General features: G+C 41.4%; 1 protein-coding gene across 5 annotated transcripts in view; it reads right to left on the bottom strand.

Moving 5' to 3' along the window:
* The window catches only part of fmn2b (formin 2b), a 72624-nt gene extending 55500 nt beyond the window's left edge, over nucleotides 1-17124 (bottom strand). For 4 of the 5 annotated variants that reach the window (XM_056244720.1, XM_056244723.1, XM_056244724.1 and 1 more), the window contains exons 1-6: nucleotides 16216-17124; nucleotides 14335-14968; nucleotides 7661-7824; nucleotides 4255-4390; nucleotides 1790-1807; nucleotides 1400-1461 (exon numbers count right to left, since the gene is read on the bottom strand). In XM_056244720.1, coding sequence (XP_056100695.1) covers nucleotides 1400-1461; nucleotides 1790-1807; nucleotides 4255-4390; nucleotides 7661-7824; nucleotides 14335-14968; nucleotides 16216-17121 — 1920 coding nt within the window. In that variant the 5' untranslated portion in view covers nucleotides 17122-17124. The remainder of the gene's footprint in view (nucleotides 1-1399; nucleotides 1462-1789; nucleotides 1808-4254; nucleotides 4391-7660; nucleotides 7825-14334; nucleotides 14969-16215) is intronic. The other variant, XM_056244721.1, reaches the window with a different exon arrangement.
* Between the last annotated feature and the right edge of the window lie 669 nt (nucleotides 17125-17793).

The raw sequence follows: 17793 nt of genomic DNA, 5'->3' as shown, positions 1-17793 counted from the left end.
GAATGCGCGAATGAGGCGAATTCGCATCTACCGCGCCGCGCTAAACGCCTCATTCGCGCAGCAGAGTAAACGCGTCTTTAAATTGAAATCACTTGATCCAGATGCTCTATTTGCATTTGGTGTGAACGCACCACTACTGTTCATTCTTTCTGTAATAAGAGGCTGGGTTGATGAGCCTCTAATGAATAAAGAGCAGTAGCCTGACTGCTATGTTCAAAGCAAACTTGAAGTAATAAGCCATGGTTTAACTGCACTATAGGCTGAGTCCTAGTTTCCCTTACATGTGCACTTTGTAATTTTATTTTGTATCGTCCTGTTTTGATCCCTTAGAAAGGGCTGTTTGTGTGACAAAATATTTTTTCACCCTTTTATTGATGGACAGTGTTACATGGTGTAAAGATTATGTGCTCCAAGTGTGAATGTTAGTGTGAAACTGAACACTACAGTATATATGCCAATATTGTTTTCAAATAAAAAAACATTTGCACAAAGCAAGCCGATCCACTTTTCCATGTTGATGAGCATTAAAATGAGAAAAAAAAAATAATGGGACAAAAAGAAATCAAGGGACATTAAGAATAGATAAATATGTGCGATTAATCGCGAGTTAACTATGACATTAATGTGATTAATCGCGATTAAATATTTTAATCGTTTGACAGCACTAATATATATATATAAACACTGATACTGTTTCAACAGAGTCTGCTAGTAGTCTATAATCATCTAGTGAAGCACTGAAGTCTACAGTAATGCTGCCCTCTGCTGGTCACTCACACTGAAGCACTCCTGCTCTCTCTCTGTGTGTGTGTGTGTGTGTGTGTGTGTGTGTGTGTGGTAATGCTGCCCTCTGCTGGTCACTCACACTGAAGCACTCCTGCTGTGTGTGTGTGTGTGTGTGTGTGTGTGTGTGTGTGTGTGTGTGTGTGTGTGTGTGTGTACACAGTAATTCTCCCCTTTGCTGGTCACTCACACCGAAGCACTCTTGCTCTCTCTCTGTGTGTGTGTGTGTGTGTGTGTGTGTAGTAATGCTGCCCTCTGCTGGTCACACTGAGGCACTCCTGGTGTTCAGCTCATGACAGATGTTGATTTTCTACTTCTGAGATCAAACAAACTCGGGGAACTATTAAGCCTCCATCCAGCAGCAGAGCGATCGAGGTGAACACACACTCGGCCAAATATGACGGATTCAGAATCAGATGTCTCGTTTCCATGAGACGAGCTTCTCACGCATCCAATCAATAAACCCCAGACAGACAGAAGAGCTGAACACACACTTTCTGCACTTAAAGACAACCATTTTAATCAGATTTGTCATGGGGACACTGAGCTTCAACTTCAATACTTGAAGTCATGAGAATACATGTTCATATAGATGTTAATATGAGAGGAGACGCACCTGAATTTGCCGAATTTCTTCTTCCTTTTGTTTCGTAATTTCTGAGACGACAGCCTGATGCTCTAAAACACACACACACACATAAACTCAATATCTACAGTACTGTAAATATGAATATAAAGTTGTGAATGTACGTGAGAAATCTCAGTAAACACACACGATCATACTTCAATATGTAGTCAGTTATTCATTTTGATCGCTATGGTGATGAGGACAGATGTCGATGTGGATGGAGGAGAATGGTTGCTAGGCAACATTAGTAAACAAACAGCAGCACGTGAGAAAAAGAGCCTTAAATGAGCTAAAATGTTTTAATTTCTCTGAAGTAATGATGTAATTTGCCTCTGATGGCGATGTTAAACGACACACAGAAGTGATTGAGTTACTCACCCTCCTGCTCCTCGACCGCTGCAAACCACCAGTGAGAGAAATAATCTAGTTTAGACACTCTAAGAGACGAACCTTGTAATAATTAAGATTATTTACGTTTTTACAGAAGTCTCTTCTGCTCACCAAGAATGTCTTTTCTTATCGAAAATACAGTTAAACCGTGAAATTGCAAATTCAAATAAGTGTTTTCTATGCGTTTCGCAGTTAATTGATCAAAAGTGACAGTAAAGACAGTTATAATGTTACAAATGATTATATTTCAAATAAATGCTGTTCTTTTGAACTTTCTATTCATCAAAGAATCCTGAAAAATAAAATGCATCACAGTTTTCATAAAAAATATGACCTGTTTTTGTTCAACATTAATAATAATCATTGTATCACACAGGGTCAAATGAGCACATTATATGAATCAGTTTAATGTTTTATAGGTTTGTGATTCCAACGCGATTTAACTGTTTTCTGACAATAAACAACATGTATAACATAAAAAAGATGAATAGCTTTACTGTTTGAATAACTGTCTCATTCAGACAGAGCGCTGACGCTTGCAACGCCAAGGTCATGGGTTCGATTCCCAGGGAAAGCAAGAATAAATGTAATGTAAATGAATGCTTCAGTTTGACGAATGCAGTCGGAACTAAACTTGAGAGAATGGAGGGAGATCTTCCCGCCATCTTGCCCAAATGATGTCACTTCCTGGGAGTCACAACTTTAGGCATGATTTGAATAGGGACAAACCCATGCTGGATTTATAGCAAGCGCAACCTTCCCGTCCCTCTCTTGAATCCGACACTGAGTGAGTTAACCTGCAGTTCCTCCACTGGCCACTAGAGGCCGGCTGCAGAAGAGACTCAATCCCATAGACCCGCATAGAGCCCTGCACGGGCCTCAAATCTAGGCCCTAGCCCGGCCCTGCCCCGAGACGCTCAGGCCCTAGCCCGGCCCGTGTCCGACAGCTCATCAGAATGATCAGCCCGAGTCCGACCCGAGCCCGTAAAAAAAAAAAAATAAAAAAAAAAAAATAAACAGCCTGACCTATGTTGCAGTCAGTAAACCAGATATATTTTGTTTTCAATGGCAAAGTATTTACCGGTAAGTTTATTTTCATTTCTTTATACAGTTAATTAAGAAAAAACAACAACAAAAATTTATGACGACCAAGCAGCCGACAGCGAGTTAAACATGTTTGATCCATTGATTGATTTATAGCCTCTCAAATCAACACTTTACTTGGCTACAATAAAATCCATAGATATAAAACAACTTAAGCATATCACACAGACAGTTAACGTTAGTTTAAACGTTTATTGTCATTTTTGAAAAGCTGAGGCAAACTGCTCTGCTGCTCAGTCGCAACAGCGCTCGCAAACTAAATGAATTTATAATATAGGCTACAATACAGAGAATGCAATCTAAACAAATCAAATAAATTACATTAAAAACAAACATGCAGGTTATCTTACCTCAAAAATCAAGTCTTCACTACAGAACATGGCCATTTCCAATAGTTTCCAACAGACTCATGAAAATAAAGTCCAATCAAACAAAAAACAACCTCCTCCTAACATGGCTAAGAACAGTCTCAGAGCATCGTGAAGAAAAAGCACAGCATCCACAGTGGAAGGTTTTAATCCAGTCGTACTTTTTCCAGCTGCGCTGAAGTCACGCTCGCTACCATAGCGGGACACTAGAACGAGCCGGTCGCGCGAATCTCAGATCGCGCCGCCGGGAAACCTGTGTGTGTGAGCGTGAGCATGAGCATGAGCAGACTGTCATGTGTCAGTCATATGTCAGTGTGATAGGCTATAAAACGTCTTTCTATGTTTGCTTTTCAATCGTCATCTTCTCATGTTTTATTTTAATTAATGTCTAAAATAGGCTATAAAAAAGATAAGCCTAAAACAGGCCCGAGGCCCGGCCCGCGTGTGAACTATGACGTGAAAATTGGCCCGAAGCCCGGCCCTAGGAGCATAAATAAGTCGGGGCCCGTCGGGCTCGGGCTGAAATGCAGGCCTCTAGACCCGCATGTTAAAATGCACAACTTTACAGCAGAATAAACATGTTTACAGTCTGGTGTTAAAAGTGGTTTTGGTCTATATCGCTAATGTTGCCCTTCATGAAAACTGTGAGGGGGTGAATTTTTTTATAACTCATCTGTTTAAATTATATTAAGCCTTAAAGTTCTGCATAATTAAGGGCGTGGCCACTTGAGTGACAGGTGGATTGGCACTGATGTCACTACTAGCCGTTTGTCTGCTGTGTATTAGCATCACGTCACCTCAGCTAATCCGCCTAGCTGCCCATTGTCGTTTATCCGCGAGTGACGCGCGGCCAAGATGGCGACGGCCGGCTCCGCCCACTTTGGACTTCAAAAACGCTCTTCAGAAACACTACGGGTGACGTCACACACACTACGCACATATGTTTTTACAGTCTATGGTTTATAGAGTGTGTGTTCCTACCGTCCTCTGTGTATTTGGGCTCGGGCCGCTCGTCTCCGGGTCGGGTCGGGGGCCACAGGCTCCTCAGGTGTCCAGGCAAACGCTCCAGCGATGGAGGAGGCTGGCTCACTGCCGCCCATGTGTACAGCTGATCATGCTGGGGGGAGAGAGAGAGAGAGAGTGTATTTAAATATAACTGTGTTACACAGTCATGCTAATAAAGCTAATTTGAAATTGAGAGAGAGAGAACGAGAGTTCTGAAACATGGTTTTCAGATTACGGCGAGTGTTGCTCTGGCTCTATCAAGAGCTGAGATTCAGATGGTAATGAGCGTTTGGTTTCCGACCAATCAGAGCAGCTCTCGGAGAGGCGGAGCTTACAGAGACTGAATCCTCGATAGAAGCGTTTCAGACACAGAGAAAGAGCTGAAGCTGCAGTGGAGATTATGAGGACATTACAGTGTTTATGACTTTGTAAAGCTGCTTTGAAACAAATCTGTATTGTAAAAAGTGAATAAACACAGTGACATGCTTGAAGTTATATACCCATAAAACAAAAACTGACATAAACCTGCAGTAATGTAACCACAAACTTTCACCTCACAGCTCGACAACTTTTAATTCGGCTTAAAACTCACAGCACAGACTCATGCGGGACTGGAGGAACTTCCCCTGCATGTTCACACTCAAGCGTTCCCGAGGAATGAGTTCAAAAGCTGAAAACTAAACTGAGGCTCAGATGTTTGGAAACACACATGAGAATAAACAGCGCCTCACACAGGCCAGGATGAGGAACGCACTTCAGGAGTGGAACCGAGAATGCTGGGAAATGCAGTTCTGCAAAAACCTTCTAAATCGCAGGTTTACCATTCTTCCTCAACCACACAAAAAAATGTAAATGTAAAATGATTTATAACGTCAACATTTGCAAATAAAAAAAATTTTACATGATCAATTTGCAAAATTAGGCTTTTTTATTTTAATAACAATTAAAATAATAGCATCTAACTCAGCTAACGAGCAATTAACTACTATTTAAAAAAATTGTCATTTTTGGTTCAAGTTTTACGGTTAAAAAGAAACAAAATAATAAACAACAAAATTACTCATACTAAAATGAAAAGGCAATATAAATTAAAAAACTTTCAAAATATTAACAAAAAAATATTTATTCAAAATATTAATAAACCGTATTAATGACACTAAAATAAAGGTGCACTGTAGTCCACATGAAACCCAACTTTATAGAGAACCACCAAACGAACCGACACAAACTCTCAGACGCTGATCAGGGATCTATGACCTGCTCATGAACTCAGAGGTCAGAGGTCAGAGGTCAGACCTGCAGGAGCTCTGGCCTGCTGGCGCTGTGGGCGATCGAGCCGGACCGGGTCCAGTCGTGTTCCTCGGTCCTCTTCATGACCCGTGATCACATGACCTGCATCCTCTCATCCGGCACCGCTGCCCATCGCCGTGGCAACAAGCACACGTGCAGCGAACACACACGCATGCACTTCAGTCGCTGGTGCTGTCGGTCTCCATGTTAAACCTCAGATGTGTGACTCAGCGGAAACACACACACACTGATGGTCCGGGATATCCGGCCCCAGCGCGGCTCAGTCCCGCGTCACCAGATAACAACACGATTCTGACCGATCTGACGATCCTGCAGTGAGATCAGGTTACTTTAACGAGAGAGAGAGAGAGAGAGAGAGAGAGAGAGAGAGAGAGAGAGAGAGAGAGAGAGAGAGAGAGAGAGAGAGAGAGAGAGAGAGAGAGAGAGAGAGAGAGAGAGAGAGAGAGAGAGAGAGAGAGAGAGAGAGAGAGAGAGAGAGAGAGAGAGAGAGAGAAGAGAGAGAGAGAGAGAGGAGAGAGAGAGAGAGAGAGAGAGAGAGAGAGAGAGAGAGAGAGAGAGAGACTAGACTGAGCAGTGGAGGGTTTGGTGCTGGAGAGATTACTGAGTGACGTCTGAGCAGACTGATGATGAGCCTGAAGATGAGCCGAGCGCAGAGAGCAGTACGATATAATCGATGCGCGAGCCAGATCAGAATCAGATAACTAAATGCCACAGACTCACACACACAGACAAACACAGCACTCACTCACACACACACACACACACAGACTCACACACACACACACACACACACACACACACACACACACACACACACACACACACACACACACACACACACACACACACACACACACACACACACACACACACACACACACACACACACACACACACACACACACACACACACACAGACTCACTCACACAGCAAAATTCTAAAAATAATTGTTCTTTACACTCAAATATTCAGGGCTAAAACCAGCAGGCGTATCAGACTCTGTTCGTCAGCAGATGCTCGGACGGTTCTCAGCTTCTTGGGAATAAGACGATGATGCAGAGCTATTTCTGGTAAGAGCCAATCACAAACAAAAAGCAGATCACATGATGCCAACCAGAGCCAATAAGAGACGACAAAATGTGGTCATTCATCAGTGTGTTAATATTCTAAAGCTCCAATCCAAAGATTTAAACAAACTCAGTTCAGGCTGAATTAATTGCTCAAGTACTGAGAAACGGTGTCGATTCTCAAAACCAGCCCACAGAAAACAAGACACCAAAACCATCAAATTATAATAAAATATGGAGCAAAACCATAAATCCCTCTCGTACCGCGGCACTGAGAGTTCCTTCAGAAATGCAGGATTAGCAAATTCATCTTTTAATAACATTAAAGTACCTCTATTATGTAATATATATATTACAATATCTTTAGTATTTTTTAAACTTAAACTACAAATATAATGTCTCCAAAATTTATATAAATACAAAGTTTATAATGGTTATTACTGTTCAATAAATAATACTTTTTATATTATAACGGTGGCATACTTGGTATCGAGAAAAGGTCTGATGGGGGTTTATCAGTGTTCATTTTGCCTGAAAATATTGTGTTTGTGTAAAAAAAAAAAAAAAGAAGATATTTCATGTATATTGTATTTAAATAACTCAAGCACTTTTCAAAGTACCTTTTCGTAAATATGGCAGTTTTCAAGAGTTTTCCAGGACTTAAATTTCAAAAAGTAAAATTCAAGCACTTTAAGCACCCTGAACGAACCCTGTAATTAGCATAATGCCCTCCTCTGGTCCTGATTGGCTGAGCAGCGTTTTTAAGCTCCGCCCTCAAACACTGTAGTGTATCTGAGACTGGAAGAGTTCGGCTTGTTCGTGTCGAGGAGACGCTGTTTTCTGAGATTAAGACGGTGAAACCCACGCCATCGTCACTGTTCGTATCACGAAAATTCATATAACAAAAATAATAAACAGCGGTATTCGGTCTGAAGCGGTGTAGCGCCCAGCCCTATAACAGGGGCCCTTTAATACAGTGAGTGTGAGGTCTACCCGGACTCACGTCGAACTTGGGCCCGATGTGTGCGCTGCTGCCGCTCGGCTCCCGGAAGCAGTCGCTGAAGGGCAACAGGAGACCCAGAGCCAGGATCCTGGAGCAGATCCTCTCCACCTCCTCCGGCTCGCTGCGCTCCTGCTGCTGGAAGAACCGCTCCAGCAGCGTCCGGCCTAAACACACACACACACGAATCAGGCATTTCACGTAAATATGTCAATGTTTTTTCCTTAAAAAAAAAATCTTCATGCCTTAAAATGTCTTGAATGTAACTCGACACCCTTGCCTCATTTAGTATGCGCGGTTCTATGAATATGCAAATGAGCCCCGCCTCCACTCACTCACTCAGCTCAGAGATCCACTGGTTGACGATCTCACGTTGATCTGATTGGTTACAAGGTCGTTTGTGACGTCAGAAACACCAGCGATTTCAAACCGTGTGTTTGAGACTGTCTTTGGTTCACTGCAGTTTTAAGGAGGAGATACTCAGCAATGCTGTCGACTTATGAACTTACACATGTGTGTCTTAAAGCACATAAAAAACACATTTAAATCTGGATTTTCAGCACAGGGGGACTTTTTATGTTTTATTCCAAACACAGGCTGCATTTCAAAACCTAAACAACATATTAGAGCCCGACCGATATACGGCGGGCCGATATTAGGCATTTTCCAAACTATCGGTATCGTCATTTATAATGGCTGATAAATTAATATTTAAACAATAAAATAAAAACGGACGAAACGCCCTTCAACCATGTTATGAGTGTTTGCGTTGCATGGTTTGTCCACCAGAGGGCAACACCAGCTGATCCAGAGTCAGCCAGAGCGAACATCCACCACTTTAAGTTTCATATCTTAAGTTTGTATTTTTATACATTTTATTTATCAGAACTTTAATATAGTTTGATGTTCCTCTGTTCTGTTGTGACAATAAAACATACAAGTTTATTTTTTTTAAACTGCATCATATTTTAGTGAGGCTGAAGACTCAAATAACTACAAATAACTAAAGTTAGGGAAATCTGTTTATGTTTTGTTACGCGTTTCTGGATCAGACGATATATCGGATTTTTAAAATCACCAAATATTTGTATCGGTATCGGCCTTAAAAATCCTTTATTGGCTCTACGACACATTCAGGCAGCAATGTTAGTCCATTAGTTACGGAGGAAAACGGAGTGTGTCGGTGCTGTAATTTCTGCAGTGCACACACAGATTGTTGTGAATGAGTCACTGCTGCAGTGCTTCAGCTCTCACACACACACACACACACACACACACACACACACGTACATCTATCTTTATGAGGACATTCATTGACACAATGCAATCTCTAGCTCCTTACCCTAACCTTACTCATCACAACTAAGTGCTTAACCCGAACCCTTACCCTAAACCTACCCTTAACCTAATTATAACCTTATCCCTAAAACCAAGTCTTGACCCTCAAACAGGCCTTTAAAGGGGTCTCAGAAAGTGAGGACCGGCCAAAATGTCCTCACTTTACTCTCTTTGTCCTCACTCCAATGGTCTAAAACTCAAACTGGTCCTCACAAAGATAGTTGTACAAGTACACACACACACACACACACACACACACACACACACAGCTGTGGAAGCTGGTTTCCACACGGAACAAGAAAATAAAAATAATTTTGAGAAGTCGGTTACCTTATTTTTTTTTTTTAGAAACTCAATTGCAAGAAAAAAAAACTATACATCTAATATATTTCACAATTCTGCAGGGGGAAAAAAGTCATAACAAGAAATAAACTGATAATTGCAAGATATAAAGTCCAAATTGTGTGATATAAACTTGCATTTGCGCGAAATAAAGTCAGAATCGTGAGAGATTTAAAAAAATATATACATTTCAAAATACTTAAAAAGTCAGAATTGCACGATATAAACATGGAATTGCAATAAAGTTAGAAAGGCAACAAATTAAGTCACAATTGTTAGATATAAATTTGAAACGGCAAGAAACAAAATGGCGAGAGAAAAAACCCAATATGTTTCACAATTCTTAGAAAAAAGGCAGAATTGTCAGATATAAACTCAATTGCTATAATATAAATTGCAAGACAGTCAGAATTGCAATAAAGCAATTATTTAACATTAGTTTATACGCAATAACGCATGTTTTTTTGTTGTTGATTAAAACAAATATAAATTATCTGCCACAATTGAGCACATCATTTTAAATCAGTGTGGCGATTCCATCCAGCAGTTATTTTAGCAATATCGCCACATGCACATAAAAATGGGTGGATGGAAACATGGCTAAAGTCAGAATTGCATTATTGCGTACGATTACTATTTAAAAATGTTTAATTCCATAGCAGAAACAAGTGTGATTTTTTTCAGAGACTCTTTTGAGTTTACAGCTCATTAACTTCATTAGCATGTCAATAAGAACAAGGAAACACGGTCAGAGAGCCAAGACACAGCCAGGTGCATCATGGGAGATGCAGTTCTGCTGTTGAAGTCACGTTCTCCTGTCTCTACAGATGAATGATATCAGTGAGCTTATCAATATTTGTCGTTTTAATGGATCAGCATTGAGGCGATTATGAGTTCAGTGTGAGAAAAGACAGAAGCATTAGCCTGGAGCAACACACACACACACACACACACTCACGGGCGACTGGCAAGCGTTTAGAGATTTGACATGGTGTGTGTAACCCGACGGACCATGAGAAGAGAACAAGAGGAGCAAGAGCGAGTCTAAAGCCGTCCAAGCGCTGGAGGAAACGATCTGAGCTTCTGCTGGGTCTACAGCAAAGGCACAACGCTTGCACTGCACAAAAAGAGATTTTCATCCTCATTTGTAAAGAAAAAACATTAATTTTGCTTCTCAAGTGAATGCATCTTGATTTAAAAATGTTTAAAGTCTTGTTTTCTGTAAAATGCATAAAAATAAAGCGAATATGCTTTAAAAAAAGGGGAAAAACTGCCAGTGGGGGCAGAAAAATAGACTTTATTTAAAAGAAAAACAATAATTGTCACTTAACTTTGATAAATTTCTCAAAAAACAAAACTTAATATCTTCAGTCATGTTGTAAATGCATCTTGATTTAATAATGTTTAGATATTAGTGCTGGAAACGAGACAGAAACACTGAGGAAGAGCATCATATTCTGTGTGTTGATCAGAAAGTCTGCTAATGTATAATAAATGTCAGATATTAAAGTGGTTCCTCTGCGGATTAGCTTCTCTCTTAAAGATAAATGTACTTTATTGGCATCGATGGGTCCACAAAGAACCTTAAACATCCGCAGAACCATTAAAGCGCTTTACTGTGGAAAAGGTCCTTTAGATTATTAAAATTAACAATAAAAAGAAAGAACAAGAGTAGAATGGCCACAGCAGAGTCACATGACGTCTCTAGCGTTGATCCGGCGGCCGGTTCCCATCGACCCGCATCTCGCCGCTCAATACAGCCTAACATGTGCTCTGAGCTTCAGCATCCTCTCGCGATCTGATTGGCTGAGAGCGAGCGAGTGATGTCACTAATGGACAAGAGTCCTCGGGGTCTGATCAGCACGATGCCATCTGCTCTCGCGTGTGTGTGTGTGTGTGTGTGTGTCAGACCCGGAGAAAAGAAGGGATCCAGATCCTGAATTACACTATATATACACTAGGGGTGGAACGGTACACAGAAGTCACGGTTCGGTTCATACCTCGGTTCAGACATCACGGTTCGGTACGATTTCGGTACAATGGAGTGAAAAGCAAAGCAAAAATGCAGAAGGCATTTTTATAAATGTCTTAAACCTTGTATTTTTTTAAATAAGTTTTATTAATAAAGGCATAGAACCAGTTTATTTGTAGTGCACTGACAGTAGTTTTATATAATTAGTTTATTAATTAAATTATTAAAAAGACGAAAAGACCTTGAGATATGTTTGGTAATTGTACCTGAATGAATTTAAAATTAATTTGCTATTTCAGATCAAGATATTTGTTTTCCTTCATTTTAATTAACTAACTTTATTCTCATCTGAATTATAAATAATTGATTTCCGTATAAAATAATACTACCATAAAAACTTTTGTTAACAGTTGTAGGTTACAGTTTGACAAGAGTTTAGAGTGTGACAAAAGCACAATGTTGTGTTTTATTTCCAGTGTACACAAATATAAGTAAACAATTTGAAGTTTTAATGATGTCCTGTATGAAAAAAATGACGGAGTATGTTTTTACGTTTCCACTGTTCGATCGCCCGTGCCTCTCTCTCTCACACACACACACACACACACACTGTTCATCGCGCGATTCGCGCCCGCGCCTCTCTCTCTCTCTCTCTCGCACGCGCGCGCACACAAACACACACACACTGTTCATCGCGCGATTCGCGCCCGCGCGCGCGCGCACACACACACACACACTGTTCATCGCGCGATTCGCGCCCGCGCCTCTCTCTCTCGCACGCGCGCGCACACACACACACACTGTTCGATCGCGCCTCTCTCTCTCTCTCTCTCTCGCGCGCGCACACAGACACACACACTCCTGCGTTGCAATCTTGATCGCAGCCTGTTCATTGCTGCGTTAACAGTCACACCAAAAGCGAATAGAGCGAAATTTATCGCTATTTAAGAGGTTTTTTTTTTTTATTTGTACCGTGTATTCTGCGTGCAAATTCGTGCACCGAACCGTGACGCCCGTACCGTTTCGGTTCAATACGAATACATGTACCGTTCCACCCCTAATATACACTATAGTATACTATAATTATACTTCTATATAAGCTCATTATGAACATTAGCAGTTGATGAACACAAACTCCAGGACTAACACTAGTGCTCACAGTTAGTGTAATAATTGTGATAATCATTTCAGTTTTGCTTTTCCAGTAAATGCTCTGAATGATTTCAATCAAACAAGACAAAAATACTGAGGAAGAACATCTTATTTTGCACAACAATGAGTCTCATCCATTCACGAACACAAAGAGCTCTGCCTTGGCATCTGCCCTGCCATCCCATAATGCCTCGCTTCAGGACAGAGACATGTGTACGTTCTGAATAGTATGAATCAAATGTGGATGTGCAGTACAGCATCCGCCATGTTGTTATTGTCATGTGACCTACAGTGTCACTTCACCTCCATTCAGGGATATTATATTAATATATATTTTTTTATAAACTACCATCAACAAAGATTAATACTGTACCAAATGCATTGATCAATGTTAGTTCTTGTTTAACCATTTAAAGTCTGACGAATGATAATAGTCAGAAAAATCTATTTTTTTAATAGAAGAGTTTATTAAACCTTTAGATAAATAAATGTGTGATTTTTCTTGAGCATCATATTTGACACATTAGAGATATTAGAAATTTGTGAAGTAAATATTATACAGTGGGCCTTATAGGGTTAAAAGCACCAGATTTTTGGGGGAAAACACTAATATTTTCTAGTATCTAGTACAACAAGGTTCCATGAACTAACAATAAAAACGTCTAAATCATATTAATCTTAATGTGTATCTCAACAGTTATGATCAAAAGCTGCATCCGTTAACATTAGTTAATGCACTGTGAACGAACACCAACCAAGGTTCATTTTGTAACAAATGCATTGCTCAATGTTCGTTCTGACAAATGATAATGGTCAGAATAATATATATATATATATATATATATATATATAAAAAAAAAAATTTAAAAGGAAGTTTATTGAACTTTTAGATAAATTATCAAAAATGAATTTTAAAAAAATATGCATGTGTGATTTTTCTCGAGCATCTTATTTGATACTCGATACATTAGAACTGTGTGTATTATGGCGCTTTTCCATTACCAGTACCAGCTCGACTCGAGTTTAGTAACTATCTCTGGCCAAACTACTTAAAAATGGCGGGTTTATTCTGGATACTCCATCTGGCGCGTGCAATGATGACGCAGATTCTCTGTGACCAATCAGCAGTCGGCATTGTTTTCACGTCACATTTTAGTATCGCCTTAGAACCTCGCCGGAGGTGGTACGAAAAAAAGTACCCGAAAGCAGGTACAGGTACAACTTTTACACAGTGGAAAACCAAACAAAGGCGAGGCGAGCTGGTACTGTGTAGTGGAAAAGCGCCATTAAATGATACAGTAGGCTTTATAGGGTTAAACCACCAGATTTGGGGGGGAAATCTCACTAATATTTTGTCTTCATTTCATTTTAAAAACTCCTACACTAACACTAACTTTTTTAAAAGTACAAATATTCCGTACAAAAGTTGCATCCGCTAAAATTAGTTAATGCACTGTGAACTAACATTAAAAAAAAAGTTAATAAATAAATGCATTGTTCTTGTATATTTATATAGCACTGTTAAAACACAACCAAGGTTGAACCAAAGTGCTTTACATAAAAGGTTTTACTATTTTAACTTTACTATGAAAAATCAGGACACACACAGACCAATAAATAGACAAAACAGCCCATCTAACCCTATACGCCCCAACATTAGGCAGCTTTCAACAAACTCTTACACTATTACAGTAAAGGCCCGGTCGCCTTTATATAGGCGGTGTTCTGGGCGCTATAAGTAGCTTTTGATTCTTATTGCTCTATTAGTTCATGCAAAGGGTTAATAAATAAATGCACAAATTATTAGTTTGTGCATTAGCTAATGTAAAGAAGCGCGAGGTTACGGTGAACTACTGCCGGTCTCGAGCCTCACCTGTGAACACCTCCTGGAAGCCGCATGCCGGAGCCTGGGATGCAGACGGTCTCCGTGTGCGGCCCGTCCTCAGCGTCCCCTCCGAGCCACCGTACTCCAGATAGGCAGCGGACCCGCCGGCTTTAGGGGCCCGCATCTCCTCGGTCCAGTCTGCGGACCGGCTGAAGGGTCCGGTGATGCTGTGCGAGCGCTGGCGCTTGAGCCGCCTCCTGTCGGGCCGAGGGGCCCGGGGACTGTGTGTCGGCGACGGGGCCGGCGAACACGAGGGAGAGCTCAGCTGACGCGTCGTGGTCTTGATGTACGACGTGCTGATTGGTGGATACGGCTTCACCGAGGACTTCAGGAGCCGCGTGGCTAAAGGGCTGTCCGTGTGCGACGGGAACGTCACGCTAGTCTTCCGCCGCGGCTCGTCAGCGCTCACACACTCCACCGACCCCGCCGAGAGCGTGTCCGTGCTCGGGGCCGAATCCTCCTCGGCTTCAACCGCGCTCTCGAAAGAGGCGCTGAGATCCGGGAAGCTGGTCGCCATGGCAACCGTGGGATCGGGAACGGGGGAGTCGGGATCTTTTGTGACGCCGGCACAAAGGCCCGCGTCCGAGTCTCCATTCACTCCATTCACAGCCGGGATCTGCGTCTCGCTGACCAAAGAAAGAGAACAGCACAGACACAGTGTGACCAACATGAGGAAACCTCAGGGTAAACACTGCAGAAATGCTCTTCTTACTCAGTGTTTGTGTCGCGTTTCAGTCCAAATGTCTAAAGATTCTTACATCAAGAAGCATTTACTAGAGGAGTAAAATACCATATGATACTATGTCTTGTTTTCTGGGGATATGAATCTAAATGAAGTGAGTTTCTGCTTAAAACAAGCAAAATTATCTCCCAATGGGGTCAGAAACATAATAATGTTAATTCAAACAGAAACAAGAGTATGTTTCTGACCCCATTGGGAGATCATTTTGCTTGTTTTAAGCAGAAACTCACTTCATTTAGATTCATATCCCCAGAAAACAAGACATAGTATCATATGGTATTTTACTCCTCTAGTAAATGCTTCTTGATGTAAGAATCTTTGGACTGAAACGCGACACAAACACTGAGTAAGAAGAGCATTTCTGCAGTGTGTGATGGACATATTTGCTACAGTCATCATGGGGAAATCTCAGAGTGAAACTGGGAGTTGTGAAGTTTATCTATGCATCATCTTTTTACTCTTAATTCATTTTATAACTGTATCATATGTGACCCTGAACCACAAAACCCTGAGTCACATGGGCCAATTTTTGGAAATTAGGATTTATACGTCATACCTAGAAAATGTACAGAATATCTCCATCATGATCTTTACTTAATATCCTAATGACTCTCGACATAAAAGAAAAATCGATAATTTTGACCCATACAATGTATCGTTTGGAATCGCACAAATCTTGCTTTTATCATGTGACTATTTTAACGTCTTTCTTTCTGCATAAATATATAAAACATTTGTTTTGTGAGTGAATGCAGCAAAATCGAGAACACAAATGCACAACTTTAAAGGCGATTTTCTCAATGTTTTGATTTTTTTCCAGATTTTCAAATAATCTCGGCCAAATATGATCATATCCTAACAAACAATGGAAAGCTTATTTATCAATTTTAAAAATAATGAACCCATGGTCACATATCTATCAATCCCTTTTAAGAAAATCTCAGAGTAAAATGAAAAATATGATAGACAGTGTTTTGCCAGATGAGACGTTCATCTTTTTTTCTTTCATAAATGTATCATAAATCACCGTTTTAATTTCCCTTGCTGTTGTCGTGTGGCTATTGTAACTCGCTTCTGCACAATGCACTGTGAAAAGCCGTGGTGTGTGAAACGCCACACAAATAAACTTGCCTTGCCTTGCCTAGGCTAGCGTGCTCGCGTGTGGGGAAGGCTTCCAGCACGGTGAACGGCTCCGGGGAGTCCGGAGTCGGGGTGTTTTCCTTACAGTCCCTTTCCCACGGGATCTGGATGTCGCCGAGCAGCACTCCCTGCTGTATCCGGATGGCCTGCTGGATGTCCGCCAGTAGATCCTCCTGTTCGGCGGCCGAGTGGAAGCTGTACATGTCCGTGTCGGAGCCCGAGCTCCGGATCTTCTCCTCGTCCTCGGGCCCGTCGGGAAGAGGACACACACGAGGCCTGTCGGGCTCGGCGTCCGAGTGTCCGAGCTCATCGTCCCCGGAGAGGTCCGGCGTTTTAGCGTTGCACTGGGACTGGGCGCTGTCGAGCTCATCTTCTTTGGAAGCGCTCAGGAATCCCTTGGCCTTCGGGTTCTTGCGCTTGCGGATGTGAGGGAAAACTGAGGATCTGTCCGACCTGCTTTTCTTCTTCCCTCCCTCCCCCGCTTTCCCGTGTGCTTTCTTCCCTTTCTTCACACCCTCGTGAGCCCCGCTCTCATCCGCCGCTCCTGCCTCCCGCTTTAGCTTCCCGTCCTGGTTTCCCATGATTAGCGGTTCTCTCACGCCATGCCTGTGTCTCGCGTGTGCGCTCTCGGATGATGAGGATGATGATGACGAGGAGAGGCGTGAGGAAGACGAGGCTGTGACGAAGGAGAGATACAGAAGCTCGCTCTCGCTCTCCTCCCGATCGGATCCGGGAAGGGAGGGGCGTGGATCCCGAGGGACATGCGCGCGCGCCTGTGTGTGTGTGTGTGGATCCTCACTGTGCGTGCGGGGGAAGATGAGCCGCTGTCGACGGCCCAGGCTCAAGGCCTCCAGCAGCTTGTGTCCGATCACGGGAAGCTCCAGCTTCTGCATCGTCTCAAACACACACACACACACACCCCAGCTGCAGGGACAAGCATCAGTGTGTTAATGCACAGCTTCACTTTACACTCGGACATATAAACTAGCCGTTAGAAAATCTGTTTGTTTGCACTTGAGCTTAAAACACTTATATATTTATTTAATTCGTTTATTTGTCTTACATTATGTTTTGTACCAGAGTTAGCAAATGCTCTGTATTGCTGCAGACATTTAAATTTTAATTTAAAACATAATTGTTTTGATTGACAGCAGTTTCAAATGAGACTGAAAATGAAGGGCTATTAAACTGATTTTTTTTTACACTGAAAAATAAAGTTGCTGTTAAGACTTAAATAACCTCATTTTATATTATTATATATTTTCTTATTTTATTTATATAGTTTATATTATTTATATATTTGTTTTAATTATTAAACATCTATTTTTTTCCATTTTTATATATTTTATACTACTTATATATTTGTTGATTATAACACACACACACACACACACACACATATATATATATATATATAAAATGACTTTTATTATCTTACTCTCCACATATATATATATTAGTGCTGGGACGATGCACCTCTCCCGATTCGATATGCTGTCACGATACCGATACGATATGTATTGCGATTCGATATTGTGATTTTTTTAACACTAGACCATCGGGAA

This window comes from Rhinichthys klamathensis, unplaced genomic scaffold (assembly GCF_029890125.1).
Source record: "Rhinichthys klamathensis goyatoka isolate OS25496 unplaced genomic scaffold, OSU_Roscu_1.1 h1tg001063l_1, whole genome shotgun sequence".
Lineage (NCBI taxonomy): Eukaryota > Metazoa > Chordata > Actinopteri > Cypriniformes > Leuciscidae > Rhinichthys > Rhinichthys klamathensis.
Note: the sequence above shows the minus strand (reverse complement) of the source record. Positions and strands in the feature narration are given on the sequence as shown.